This window comes from Palaemon carinicauda, chromosome 3, assembly GCF_036898095.1.
Source record: "Palaemon carinicauda isolate YSFRI2023 chromosome 3, ASM3689809v2, whole genome shotgun sequence".
Lineage (NCBI taxonomy): Eukaryota > Metazoa > Arthropoda > Malacostraca > Decapoda > Palaemonidae > Palaemon > Palaemon carinicauda.
The window spans coordinates 159,126,585-159,141,964 of NC_090727.1; the positions used below are offsets into that span (position 1 = coordinate 159,126,585).

Consider the following 15,380-nt stretch of genomic DNA (forward strand, 5'->3'; position numbering starts at 1 on the left):
ACCCTAATTTGAAAAGGGCTCCAACTGGGAAACCAGTCCAGTGAAGAAAGAACACAAGGAAATACGTGAATTATATATGAGAACTTAATGAATGATAAGTATTAAATAATTTAAGATTGGTAAGAATGTTAAAATAGATCAGTCATATAAACTACAAAGAGAAACTTATGTCGGCCTGTTCACCGTAATAAAACATTGCTGCAAGATTGAATTTCTGAAGTTACACCAATCCGACTGCCTGATTAGGAAGATCATTTCACAATCTCGTAACAATTGCAATTAAACTTCTAGAATACTGTGTAGTATTAAGCCTCGGGAAGGAGAAGGCATGACTTAAAATTGAGTGCATACCTATTAATTCTGGTTTGTGAAATGTGGTAAAGTCTGGGAAGAGGGGAATGCAAAGGATGGTCAGAATTATGAAAAGATTATGCATCATGCATAAAGATCTAACTGAACATCAGTGCCAGAGATTAATAGCCAAAGCTCTCAGGAGGATAAACAAGATTTAACCACTTCTATGGTAGCTTTGAAAATCACCAAATAGCACAAGAGGTCTTTCTATCACCTTTTTGAATCTTAGCCATAGTGGTAAAAGGATAATCACATTTAGAATCATCCAAGTCTGGATTACAATTGATGGTATATAAATAAAAGTTAATATAAATGCCACAAACTTTTATGACCTGAATCTTACGATGTCCATATTCATAGGATGACTTATGAGAAAACAGGGCACACAGCTCTAATATACACTGGTATCCCCCTTGACGTAGGAATGGCAACCCATTTTAAACATTGGTTTTTTAAAACTTGGAATAAATAGCTCAAGTGAGTGCCTAATTTGAGAAACCGAAGTTTCTGAGCATTTTAGTTTTGTACTGTCTGGAGGCAACTCTCTAAGAGACAATATAGTCCATTATGACACAGGCAAAATCTGAGTCACTGGTCCGTGATTTTGCTCATTATCTCCAAAATTAATAAGAATTAAAAACAATTAAGTTGCATCATGAACAAACTTAGCAATACTATATGTACATGACTATAAAAGGCAAAGTGTTGGATAAAATTGGTCAACATAGTGGACCGAGATACCATGTAATGGCTAGTACCCACCAGGATAGCCACCAGTACAAAATTAAGGACTTGAATAGTTTTGATTATTAATACTATATTATTGTTACCCTAGTTGGAAAAGCAGTATGCTATTAGCCCAAGCTCTCTAATAGAGAAAATAGCCCATTGAGGAATGGAAATAAGGAAACAGAATAGTGTGCTTAACTGTACCCTCAAATTGAGTAAGGGAACTCTAACCCAAGATAGGAGATGACCAGGGCACATAGGCTATGGCATTACCCATGGCCAGAGAACAATGGTTTGATTTTGGAGTGTCCTCCTAGAAGGAAAGGGGCCACTGAACAATTATAGTGCAGTAGTTAACCCCTTGAGCAAAGAAAAATTGTTTGGTAATCTCACTGTTGTCAGGTGTATGAGAACAGAGGAGAATGTGGAAGGAGTATGTCAGACTACAGTTTTTGGTATATGTGTAGGCAATGGAAAAACTTACCGTAACCAAAGAGGGATCCAATGTTGTACTATCTGGGCAGTCAAAGGACCCAATGACTCTGTAGTAGTAGTAGTATCTCAATAAGTGGCTTGTGCCTTGAGGAAAGTTTGCCTGATCTAGAATTAAGGTACTTCAATCTTTAAGAAATGCAATGTTGGTTTTTAGGGTCAGGATCCTAGTGAAAGTTTTGCCAAATAATCTAATGATGATGCAGTCCTTTCACATAGCAAACTTTTCAAAGGCAAATTAAGGAACATTATTCAACAAGAAATAGACCAGTTCCTTGTAAGAGTAAAAAAACCAAAGACTACAGAGTAGTCACTTGATCTTGATGTCTAGAAACCACTACCATTGACATCATGTCTTACATCATAGAAACCTCATATAACAGCCATTTTGTCAACATCATCATCATTGTCATCCTTCTCCAACAACTAGCTCGTCACCTTCTGTGTCCAGTAAGCAGAAGAGATGCCAACTTTAAGGTAAAGGGACCATTGTACAGTAAATGCATCAATGTTATTGCTATACATAGATAAACATTGTCCAGAATCTTTTTGTCTTTTCACAAAATTATAGCTGGTTGTACCGTGTGTATAGAGTACAAGTTAATTCATTGGGTGTGGTATTACTGTGCAGTGAATATGAATGGTCTATTCAGCTTTGATTTTCTCTATGTTTAGAGGTTTCATGGATTATCTCCTTGTTTTTATTGAGTTCACTAAATTTCTGCTTGCATTTTAATCTGAATCAGGTCTTTATCCATGCCATAGACATCAATCAACCACTTATGAACACTTCATATTTTATTATCTTGATATTATTTTTGCCTGATAAGTTAAGCCAATGTAAAGTAGGGGTGTAATAATTTAAAAAAAAAAAGTAATGCTGCACTAGGAAAGTAATCTTGTTCACTGAAAGGTTTTTGGTCCTTCATTTAATCTATGAAGTATAAGCGAGGATATGATTGAAGTTTGATTTTTGTTATAGTACATGTATTCAAGAAACGTAAAGGATTTTTCTAGTGAAGTTTATAATCTCAATGCTTTATTTGATCTATGTTTGTACTTTTTCATTGTTTACTCTGGAAAATACTCAAGAAAATATCTTTTCAGGGAGAGAGGGGTGAAGTTACCAAGTACATCACAAGGAATAAGGCCATCAAAAGATTACAGCTTTCTCTTCATGACTTCCGTCGCCTGTGTATCCTTAAAGGAATCTACCCACGTGAGCCCAAGCACAGAAAGAGAGTCCAGAAGGGAAACTCTGAATATAAAACCCAGTATTATTTGAAGGATATCCAGTTCCTGAGTCATGAACCTCTCATTGCAAGGTTTCGAGCACAAAGGGTAAGTGTGGGAGCTCATATGATTAGCCTTTATTGATTTACTATAATGTACTATGTATGACATGAAAGCTTTTTTTTTTTGTTCCTACATGAATACAATCCTTCTTCCCTTAAAAGGAGTATGTATTCAGCTTGTTGGTATTTACTAGCAGGTGGTGGGGAAGTCCTGCCTCCTCCTTGCCAGAAAACTTAATAGCTGGGTAGTACAGGCATAATTTCAGAACCCTCAACTGGCTGTTCTAACTTTTTTTTTCTAGCTAATTTAATCACAAATCATCGTGTCAGAGGAAGATTAAGGAATAGATGAAGTGCAGTATTTTCCAATGACTATAGTTGTGCGACAGTTGTCTGTGCAACATGCCAAAATCTATATGCTTACTGTATTCCTGTTAGAAGGCAGTTCTGTTATCTGTTTATTCCCTCGATAGCCTGGCCTTGCATTGTCGATGACAGTGTACTGTAATCCTGATTGTTATGCTCCATCAGAGAATGAAGGTTTTGCTGGTGTTGAATTTGAAGGTAAAGGGCACTACCCTTAATCTTTCTTTCAGTGTTTTACCGATCCCAGAAAGGCGCTAAGGACCTGTATCCTGGCTGTTGTTTCTTGATAAACCTATACGCCCATTACTGTTGCGATCTGTGCAGAAGGTGAACTTAACGTTCTTCCCTCTCTTCTGCCTCATCTTCGTGAAATTTTTTGCTGCTACTCTTCTTCAAAGAAGTCGAGGAAAGTCGGGGCAAAAGTCATTGTCCTTTTTTCCCCTTCATGGACTATTTTTTTCTTTTTCCTACCTTCCACATGTTCCCAAGAACAATTAATTCAAACTCCAAGAACGTAATTGTCCTTGCTTACTGGCGGAAAATGTACTAGCTTCCAATCGCTCCTGAAGTTGATGCACTCCATCTCCACGATCAGTGTTCAACAGACCATTTTTTTTTTATTCTGCTGATCAACCATCCACTTGCCGAGAACCTACTAGTACCTGGGCTTGACACATACAGTACTGTCTAACACTCTTATATGACAGGTCTATACAAGTTTGGGCTCAGACCTTACCAACTACCATGCATATGCACTCCACGCTCATGGTCATCCTGCGTCGGATGAAATAACAAGCAAATTCCCCATGTGCATGAGCTCAAACTTTACTGCCCACCATAAGTACTGTACATGCTTGACTCCTGGTCTCCATTGAGAGATCAGTCTTCACATACTGTGTTTTCATATTGTTCAACACACAGGGCACCTATTACCTGTTGCTTTTCAGTGTTCTGTGCCATCATATCAAGTTCATTCTATGCTCCACTGCCAGTGTACATAATTAGATCCTACTATGACATGGGGCCTTCCCACTTGTTCCCACACAAGAGTCAAAGCAAGTGACTTCACAGCTAATTATAGAGGAGAACTAGGAAGACCTCTTCGAAGGTGTTCAGGAAGACCAATCATTACGAGTTATGTAGTGTATACTTTACCCCTACCATTTTTATCTCCTTGGGAGAGAGAGATTGTAGCACAAGGAATATTCCGCTCAGGTTAGGGATCCCAGTACATTCTCACCTTGGTTGCTAGGTAAAAGTTACCTATTTGGAACTTACTAATCCGCAAGTATACATATCGGTATGTGGTACAGGTGCTGATACACCTGCTACCTGTGCTCTGTTTCTCACGGAAACAAGCACATGCGCTGCTGGTAGGAATAAAGGGTTCCACCCTTCTCTCCCCTTCCTGGACAATATCATTCTCTTGGGGAGAGAGAAAGGTACATGCCAAGATCTCTTCCTTCAGAAACAAACATCAGTGTTCTCTCTTTTGGCACCTATGTTTGGTCTCATACTAAATGTTATACCTTCAACCAAGCACTGCTATTTAACCAGACGATGTTGTCAAAGACATCTGATCAACGTAACTGTATCTCCCTGGCGATTTCTCATGCATACACATGCACGGTACATAATATGGGTGTTTACGTGCCTGTTACCAGTACAATACTCAGTCTTGTATGGAACCGAGCACTATCATTATTATTGTTGCTAGCTAAGTTACAACCCTAGTTGGAAAAGCAGGATGCTACAAGCCCAAGGGCTCTAACAGGGAAACACAGCCCAGTAAGGAAATTAGATAATTAGATAAACTACAGAAGTAATGAATATAAAATATCTTGAGATTAGTGACATCATTAAGATATATTTGTCATATATAAACGAGGAAGAAAGACTTATGTGAGCCCATGCAACAACAAAAATCTTTTGCTGCAAGTTTAAATTCTGCAGTTCCACCAATTCAATTGGCAAGATCATTCCACAATCTGATCACAGCTAGAATAAAACTTCTAGAAAGTATAGTGTTGGGCCATATGATGGAGAAGGCAAAACTGTAAGAATTGGCGGCATACCTAGTACAGTACTACATACGGGATGGTTCAGTCGAGGAAGATTAAAATGCAAAGGATGGTGAGTTATGAGAAATCTTACACAATGGTCATAAAGAACTACAGTAGCTGCACTACAGTGCCTTAGATTATCATCAATATTAGGATTAAGAAATTTAATAGACCAAGTTTTTGTCCAACAAATTAAGTTGAGATTCTGCAGCAGAAGACCAGACAGAACATTACTCAAGGCAAGGCAGAATGAAAGAATTGAAAAATTTCTTCAGAATAGATTAATCAAGAAAATCTTAAAAAGACTTCTCAAGAAGGCAATTTTTTTCTTTGCAATTGAAGAAACAGACCAAATGTGTATTTGAAAAGTAATTTTGCAATCACGAATCACTTAAAATTTTAAAGTAGTGTAGAGTTAAAGAAACACTATCAATGCAGAGATATGGATGTTGAGCCACTGTCCTCAACCTAGTACTTATGCTTTTAGTTTTGTTAGGGTTCACCTCTTACCTGAACTGGATAATTCTTGTTTTGGGTATTTCACAGGTATAGAAATAGAGACTGCGCATGCAAGAACAAGACGAATACTGTTTATAGTAGTAATAAATGAATATAATGACAGTAGGCTAATTTTTACTAGTGAAATCAATAAACAATACTAATATGAAATGTATAAGACATAAAGATATTATTTTGTAGAAATGATGGTTGTGAAAAAAGGAATAAAATAAGAAAAAAAATCTTGTCGTGTGCTAACTTCCATTACTGGTAAATTGTTTTGCTTACGTTATTGGGGAGACGTGGGAGTTAGAGGCAGAGAATTGAAGAACACCTAGTGTGATTTGAACACGTATGCCAATATAGAAATACTCTAAAATAGACCTTAAATAATTGTGAATAACGACTAGAATTACAAGTCTTTTGGTTGTTGCTGGGGGTGAGATGTGAGCTGGGGATGTCAGGGGTGCCATTTGAGTAATGCCTCAGGTAGGGAATGTCACCATTGGCTAGAGTGTGTTCTGAGATTCTACTATGGTAACAGAAAAACAGACTAAAATAGTTTTTAATCAGAAATAAAGGCTAGAATCCCAAAGACTTTGTTGGTTGACTGAGGAAGAAGAAGGAGGGGCTAAAATCAGGGAGAGGAGATTTTTTAGTTAAATTGCTTTAGTGTGAACTCCGTGTGATATATGACCATGTGCTATACTCTTTTGTAGGATATACAAATTATACAAGTAGTTTTAACCTTCATGTGGTTTATATTTGTAGCGTAGCTTGTAATAATGATAATAATAATAATGATTACGTATCTGAACGCCACCGTCTGTATCACCAGGCTTGTTTTTGACATATAAAGACGTCATCATAGCGAAGGGGTTAAGTATGAGCTTTATGCAGTAAGTTTTGTCACTACTGGGGATCATGAAGACATAATCATACTTTAGGGTTATTTACTAAGCAGCGGTGAACCCTTCCCTAAAATCCAGAATTATACGATTTCCAAAACTCAAAGAAGTCGTGAGTAGTGTCTTAAAGTTAGATTTCCCATCTCAACCTTTCCCTCTCCACAAGTTCTAGGTCATAGTAGCTTCCATACCACCTACCAGTAACTAGTAACGTTTTATAGATTTTAACAGCCAAGTTCCAGCTACACTGAAATCATAATCCTATTAATAATTGGACTCGGGTTTATAGAATTTAGAAAAATACAAATTACTTTAAAAATTGCAATTTTAAAACATTCCAGGTATTTCTACATTTTATGAATTGAGTTATGCTTCTGTGTGATTTTTTTTATATATGATACAAAGTTTTCTTAGTTTATTGTTAACTAGTTTTTGTACATTGTAAGGGTAGCCAGTGAATCAAATAAAAGTTACTGGGTATTTAAGTATTTTTTAATGACTATTAAATAGTACAATTCAATATTATTGTTATATCCAGATACTGTATTAATTTCAGGCACATCTAAAAAAAATGAAAAGTGCTCTTGGAAAACGGGACACACAAGAGTATGATAAACTAAGGAGAAACAAGCCAACATATAGAATAGATCACCTTGTGCGAGAACGTTACCCAACTTTTGTTGATGCTTTGAGAGACTTGGATGATCCACTGACTCTTTGCTTTCTTTTTTCAAGATTAAATAAAAAACGATTTCTAGCAGAAGGTAAGTTTTTGTTTTGGTTATCTTAGCATATACACTATATAATGTTGAGTCTTTGATTTATTATAATTGTGAATTTTTTTTATTTTGTAATGATAATGCTAAGTTTCTGTTCCAATATAATTTTGGTGTCCTTGCTTAAAAGAATAAGTACTGTATTCCCTTTAATTTATGTAAAAAAAATAAACAAGAAATACATGACTGTGTTGATGTACTTGAATGATGCCCCCCAAATTTATGGAAGCTCATAATTTCTGTTACAATTCTTTTCATAAAACTTTACTTCAAAGGTCGTAAATACTGTAACAAGTCTATTTATGAATTCTCTTGTTAAACGTTAACATCATTCTTTAGTAGTAGGAAATACAAGTGATAATAGAAATATGATATAGGCCAATATATTTGTAAATTATTTTTTAGAGAAACAATAATTTTAAGGTAGTACGATAATCTGGTCTGAGAAATTGGACGACACTTCAGGCTTTTGAAATGTGCGTTATCACTTTGTCAGTCCAAATTGTACCATGACGTCGTTCTCTGCTCAGACTGTGCTACATTTTTTACACTCGGGGTCGGATCTTGAGGTTTTCTGCAAACTGATAATGCTAATTCTCTTTTTCAGCAATGATCATGTATTGCCGTCGGCTAACCGTAGAGTTCATGCATTACGTCATAGCAGCAAAGGCGCTGAGGAAAGTTTTCATTTCCATCAAGGGTTACTACTATCAAGCTGAAGTCATGGGACAGACTGTCACCTGGATTGTGCCACATCCTTTCAGACCTGAGGTTTGTTTTGGATTATTGTTAAGTTTACAGAAGGATATTGGGAGTTAATGGCAGGACAGGATTAGAAATGAAGCGATAAGAGAGATTACTCGAGTGCCATATGTGGATGTGATCATGGTGAGGAATAGATGGAGATGGTTTGGCCGTGCTCTTCGCACTTCCCAAGAGAGATTAGTTTACCAAATGTTTAACTGGGATCCACAAGGCACTGGAGTTGCAAGACCCAGGCCTACATGGCTGAGGTCTATGAAGCGTGAAGTAGATAATGAATGGAGAAGTATTAAATTAAAAGCTCAAGATAGAGATGACAGGCAAAATCTTACTGAGGCCCTTTTGTGTCAATAGGCGTAGAAGGAGATGATATTAAACATTGATATAGTATAATGTATTTCACTCTATACCTATCATTTTAATAACAATGAACTCTTTAAATTTTATGGTGTTTCTTTTTGTATCTTGCAGAACACGACAGAAGTTGACTTCAGTATCATGAAACTGTTCACAGAATTTTACATTTGTATGTTGGGCTTTGTCAACTACAGACTGTACCAGAGCTTGAACTTGTTTTACCCACCCAAGTTAGATGGAGATGAAGAGGTTAAAGGTAAGATTATGACTTGATCACTAAAGATTTAGGTTTCCTTTGATCGTTGTAATTAACAAGAAAGGACTTTTATCTCTTACTAAATTCTGTTTCAATTGATTTCATATTTCAAATAAAATATTTATACTGTATTTGATTTCGGATAAACGATGTTAATGAATAGTATGTTATATTTCCTTCTCCTTTCAGAGACTCGAGAGACTGAGGATGATAACGAAGTTGAGATTGAGTCTCTCCTTATCAGTGAGCGGATTGCCTCCTTGAACATAGAATTGAAGAAGAACAAACTTGAGGAAGATGATGAAGAGACTATGGACATGCATCTATTGGTACTTATGTTTTTTTATTATTCTTTTTACAAAATATTCATTGATTATAAAGCCATCAACTCAGACCATTGTCATAGCTGCAAGCTATGATGAAGCTGGTCTAAAATTTGACTGGGACAAAAATTGGGTATGCTGAATAAGTGAGAAGGGACCAAATAAATAAAGGACAAATGGAAGAGCTAGTGCAGCGATGGCTAAAGAGATACCACAAAGTCTACCACAAAAAGTAGTTAGACACTTAAATTTGAACTTTTTTGAAGATGATACCCCATTTTTTATTGACCTTACAGTTTGATAGGGATACATAGTGGAATGTGATGAGGTATATGGAATTGCTGGAAGGTTGCAAGCAGTGAAGACTTTATACATTAGCAGTAAAACTTGTTTTGGGATAGGGAATGAAGTGATTGAGTAGTTTCTAATGAGAGTGGGTCTGAGACGGATGTGTGGTGTTGCCATGGTTGTTCAATTTGTTTGATGATGGAGTTGTAAGAGAAGTGAATGGTTAAGTACTTGTTTGAAGATTGAAACTGATTGATGAGAGTGATCATGAGTGGGAGGTGAATCAGTCGTTAGCTGATGGTAATATATTGATTTTGCTAAGACTTGGAGAAGCAGCTATGTCGATTAGAGGCAGTTTGGAAGGGTGTGTGAGAGAAGGAATTTGCGAGTTAGGGTAGATAAGAGTAAAGTTATGAGATGCACAAGAAGGGAGGGTGTTGCTTGATTGAATGGAGAGTTACTTGAGGAGATAGATAAGTTCAAGTATATGGGTTCTGTTGTTACAGCAGATGGTGGAGTGGAAGCAGATGTATGTCACAGAGTGAATGAAGGATGTAAAGTGTTGGGGTCAGTGAAGGGAGTGTTGAAGAAAATAGTGTTAGGAATAAATGTAAAGAGAGTTCTGTATGAGAAAGTGATTGTACTACCTGTGATATATGGATCAGAGTTGTGGGAAATGAAAGTGACAGAGAGACAGAAATTGCATATGTTATAGGTGAAGTATCTGAGGAATATGACTGGTGGCTGGTGTATCTCAATAGATAGGGTTAGGAATGAAGTAGTTGGGATGAGAAATGATTTAGCAGTTGATATGAATGTTTTGTAGTTTGGCCATGTAAAGAGGTTGGAAAGTTAACATTTGCTGAAGAAGGGGAAAAATGGAAGAAGTGGTAAAGGAAGGCCAAGATTTGGGTGGTTAGACGGAGTGGAGAAAGCCATAGATGTAAGAGAAGCAAAAGAGCGTGCTAAGAATAAAAAGGAATTGGCGAGCCCTTTTAGCGCAGTTCCGATAGGCCATGTAGCTACCTTGAATCACTGTGATGACTGGTGAGGTAGCAGTAGTAGGAAAGTTGCCATATGAAGCTTCATTTGTGGTTGAAGATGAGAGAGGGCTGGCTGTGCCATCCTAGAAGTACCACCCAAACTCATTGAGTCCCTCGTCAGGCAATGAGGAAATTATTATTTTTTCAATATTAAACTTACCCGATAATCATGTAGCTGTCAACTCCGTTGCCCGACAGAATTCTATGGAGGGATACGCCAGCTATCACAATACTAGAAGGGGGTGTACTTACCAGCGCCACCTGTGGCCAGGTACTCAAGTACTTCTTGTTGACACCTCCTCAATTATTCCTCTGTCGTGCTTCCGGCAAGACGTTCTGGGATACGCTATGTTCTTGGAGTATTTTCACGACTTTGGTGAAGTATTTCTCTTTGATTTCGGCTGTCGCTTTACTGGAAACTTCTATATTAGCTTAGTTAGCTTTTGGAATTTATTTGATTAATTATGGTGACGAAGAGAGTATGAACTCTCTTTCACCTTTAAATGGCCGACCCTTCCCTTAGACGGAAGTGTTGGTGTCTAAGAGAGTATAGACTCTCTTTCTTAATTTTGCTTAACAAAAGTTATAGATTTATTTTATATCTCTCCGCCTCTTATAGGCCTCTTCGATTAACTTCCTTTTTTTATAAACTTATTAAAATTAATTTTTATATTTGTTTATATTCGACCTTCCTAATAGTAGGCGGTCTTTTCTTGGTACCGAAGTTAATTAACATTGAGCCCGTCATTTCGGTTTTACCTGTTAACATATTATGCTATTTTAATGTCTTTGAAATAATTTCTTTGATAGTCTAGTACTGTTTTCAAAGTTGAACTAACGTTTTGTTTTGTCTCTGCAGTTGTTGACGTTCAGAACGTTCAACTTGCGCTCTATCGTTACGATAAAGAAAGAATTTTCACGGTTTCACGTTGCAGTAAGAGTAACCGTGTCTAGCGTTTTGTTCATTCTTTCTTAACTTAATGGTTTTAATCCTAATAAAGGAACTTTTCATTTTGGGAAATATTTCAGTTTTTTCCTTTAACAATAATATGTTTAACGATATATATGATTGGGCTCTTCTCTCAGGTTCTAAGTCAAGAGAGAGAGAGAGAGAGAGAGATAGAGACGGAGGGAGAAAGAGGAGGATAAACGTTTCATTCAAGCGAGTAACGTTGTTATCGTTTTTGCTCTTCTCCCTAGTCTCTTTAGGGGAAGAAGGTAAATGTTTCTAGAGTGATCTAGTGTTTAGTCTCTTTCCAGCCACTGAATTATTTATCTTTCATTAGATTTTTCTGTTACATTGTAATTCTGTTTTCGCAATTACTAACTTTTGAGAAAGGATAGAATTGCGTGTTTCAGGTACAAACCACTTAAAGTTTCGAGTTCAGTGAAATAAGTGCAAACAGAAAATCAAAGTGATAAGTGATTAGCGCAAAGTGTGTCAGTGTTGTGCGTGAGGGTACTTCTGTGCGCGCCAGTCGTCCTCCCAGTCCGGGACCTCTTGCAAGCTCCCAAGCCCAGGGGAGAAGCAATGTCGAAGGACAAAAGGGTTCAGCAGGCCTTGATCGGCGCACAGAAGTATCCTCGGTGGTTGTGGGCGTGTCTTACCGAGACCGTCACTCCCACCCGCAGACGATTGAGCCCTTATTTTGCTCGTCTGCAGAAGAAATATAGGGGAGAAAACGCTGGTCTCAGGTCTCAAGACCTCTTAAACGTAAATTCCAGACCTATGCCAGACGTACGAAGTTAGAGTTCAACAACCCGGATGCAGTCATTGGGTTAGCTCTGACTCTCCTCAGTCATCAGTTGAATGCACTCCGCCTAAGAGGAGTAAGGTTCTGCCGCAACAGATCTCTGCTGTTAAGGCTTTACCTCAGCAGACCTTAGTGTCTGCCGACCCCAAGTGGACTCTACTACAGTCCATGCAAGCACAGCTTTCGGACTTGATGCGTGAGTGTCGGGCTGAGAGTGTTGCGCCTCCGCCTCCGCCTACACTCCCTCCGCCTGCGCTCGCTCCGCCTGATCGCAGTACCACCTGCCAGGCGTACGATGTTGAGCCACGTTCTGAGTTTGCTGTTCCCAGTGGTGTTCAGCCTCCGCCTTCCTTAAGGCAACCTTTACAATGGGATCAGGAGGATTATACCTCTCTTCCTCCGCCTCCACTTGCTGCTCCACCAGTGATGCAACACTCGGTTGAGGTACAACAACCTCTCCCGTCCATGAGTCAGTCTCCTCAGCTCTCGCTGCAGCGAGCTCAACCCTCCACAAGGCAAGCACCACAACACCTTAGCCTTGCGCCTCAGGAGCCTCAGCTTGCGAGACATTTACCTTGTTCTGCGCAGCCTCTACCTCATCGCGCTCCGCTCACACCACAGGAACTGGAACTTGCTACTCCGCTTCCGCCAACCGCTCAGCAAGCGCAACCCTTGGGTTCAACCACTCATGCTAGGAGTCAGCCTCCTCCACCCATGCGCCTTCCTTCTGCTTGTCTTTTATTCAGCCTTTGCAGACTGAGCCTCAGGTGTTCCCTCAACAGAGTCTTGAAGAGGAAACCACAACTATTGTTGTTCCAGCTCGTTCTGACTCTGCTGTTCAGCATACCTTACCTCCATTTTCAAACCTTATGATAATGGAGGTTATTTGTATTACTTATAAAAATATATTTGTATTCCTTGCAATATATTTTTAACAATATCGCAAAATATGGCAAAAATATGAATCATGAGTTATGAATGTAAGGTAAATATTATGTTGATATTAAAACCCCATGCAAGCATGCATAAAGCACTCTAGCACTGGTCATGGAATTTCTGAGAAATGTTAAACGCCATGCACACGCTCTGCTTACCTTACAGCATGCTCTACATACAGCATGCTCTGCTTACAGCATGCTCTGCTTACTACATGCTCTGCATACAGCATGCTCTGCATTCAGCATGCTCTGCATACAACATGCTCTACATTCAGCATGCTCTGCATACAGCATGCTCTGCATACAACATGCTCTGCATACAGCATGCTCTGCATTCAGCATGCTCTGCATACAACATGCTCTGCATACAGCATGCTCTGCATTCAGCATGCTCTGCATACAACATGCTCTACATACAGCATGCTCTGCATACAGCATACTCTGCATACAACATGCTCTGCATACCTTACCGCATGCTTCTCAGTCACACATCTTTGGTTGTTGCCAACTCACTAGACTGTCAAGCAGTTTCATAACGTTGCCTTCTAGTCTGCTGCTTTTGCACCAGTGAACCCTCACTGAGAGAACTTAGCTTTTCTAGGATATGGTCCCTGTAGATGAGAAAGTTCTTTTTTCCCTCCTTCTGATATTCCCTTGAGGACTCTGTCATTTGGAGGGAGCCTTTAGCTGCATAGCCTCTTATGGACTTTTATTTAAGCATAACATGCTTCCAGGGAAGGTAATGGTTCCACTTCAGTCGCTAATCCCGTCTGTTACCACACCTGCTCCCATAGACCTTGAGCTGTGTTGCAAGACATGCAGTCCAAGCTTAGTCCTTGTTAGAGGATTTTTTGTTTACGGAGTCAATGTGTCACGGGGAAGACGTTCAACAACCAACAGAAGTGACTTGTTGTGACGCAGTGCGGCAACCTCAGCAACCCGATAAGGAGTTGTCTGTACGACCCAGACAGTCTAGACAGATTCGGGTTGTCACTGTACTTCCTCGCTTGCCCATGATTGACAGTTCACAGACTGTGCAGCAGTACCATGATCTTGTGTCCGGCTCCGTCAGACGACTGGCTTTTAAGAGCTCCCACAAGTCGTCGCTGTCTGGAGATTTTCAAATGGACTATGGATCTGACCAAGGAACTGGGCCTCCTGGTCAATTTTGAGGAGTCTCAGCTCGTCCCATCCCAGACCATTGTCTTCTTGGGTATGGATCTTCAGAGTCGAGCTTTTCGGACTTTTCCGTCGGCCCCAAGGATCTTCCAAGCCCTAGAATGCATCCAGAGCATGCTGAGAAGGAACCGATGCTCAGTCAGGTAGTGGATGAGTCTAACAGGGACACTTTCATCGCTGGCCCTGTTCATCGTGTTAGGGAGACTCCACCTCCCCCCCCTTCAGTATCATCTAGTTGCTCACTGGATAAAGGACATGACGCTAGAGACGGTCTCAGTTCCTGTTTCCGAAGAGAGGAGGTCTTCTCTCGCGTGGTGTAAGAACAGCTTTCTTCTCAAGGAAGTCTATTTGGCTGTTCAGAAACACGACCGCCGTCTCCTCTCGGACGCATCAGACACGGGCTGGGGTGCGACTTTGGACGGACAAGAATGCTCGGGAACATGGAATCAGGAGCAAAGGACACTTCACATCAATTGCAAGGAGTTGTTGGCGGTTATTCTGGCCTTGATAAACTTCAAGTCCCTCCAGCTTAACAAAGTGGTGGAGGTGGACTCTGACAACACCACAGCCCTGGCTTACATCTTCAAGCAGGGAGGGACTCTTTCGTGGAAGTTGTTCTAGATCGCAAGGGACCTACTCATCTGGTCTAAAGATCGAAAGCTAACTGGTAACGAGGTTCATTCAGGGCGGTATGAATGTCATGGCAGATCACCTCAGACGGAAGGGTCAGGTCATCCCCACAGAGTGGACCCTTCTCAAGAATGTTTGCAGCAGACTTTGGGCCCTGTGGGGTCAGCCAACCATAGATCTGTTCACTACCTCGATAACCTAGAGACTCCTGTTGTATTGTTCTCCGATTCCAGACCCAGCAGCAGTTCACGTGGATGCTTTTCTGCTGGATTGGTTCCATCTCGACCTGTATGCATTCCCGCCGTTCAAGATTGTCAACAGGGTACTTCAGAAGTTCTCCTCTCACAAAGGGACACGGCTGACGTTGGT

General features: G+C 39.7%; 1 protein-coding gene across 1 annotated transcript in view; it reads left to right on the forward strand.

Annotated features, from left to right (window-relative positions):
• The window catches only part of LOC137638726 (pescadillo), a 61,970-nt gene that overhangs the window by 35,359 nt on the left and 11,231 nt on the right, over nucleotides 1–15,380 (forward strand). The window contains exons 2-6 of the mRNA XM_068371053.1: nucleotides 2,683–2,916; nucleotides 7,262–7,469; nucleotides 8,089–8,252; nucleotides 8,715–8,856; nucleotides 9,046–9,185. Of these exons, the coding sequence (XP_068227154.1) occupies nucleotides 2,683–2,916; nucleotides 7,262–7,469; nucleotides 8,089–8,252; nucleotides 8,715–8,856; nucleotides 9,046–9,185 (888 nt within the window). The remainder of the gene's footprint in view (nucleotides 1–2,682; nucleotides 2,917–7,261; nucleotides 7,470–8,088; nucleotides 8,253–8,714; nucleotides 8,857–9,045; nucleotides 9,186–15,380) is intronic.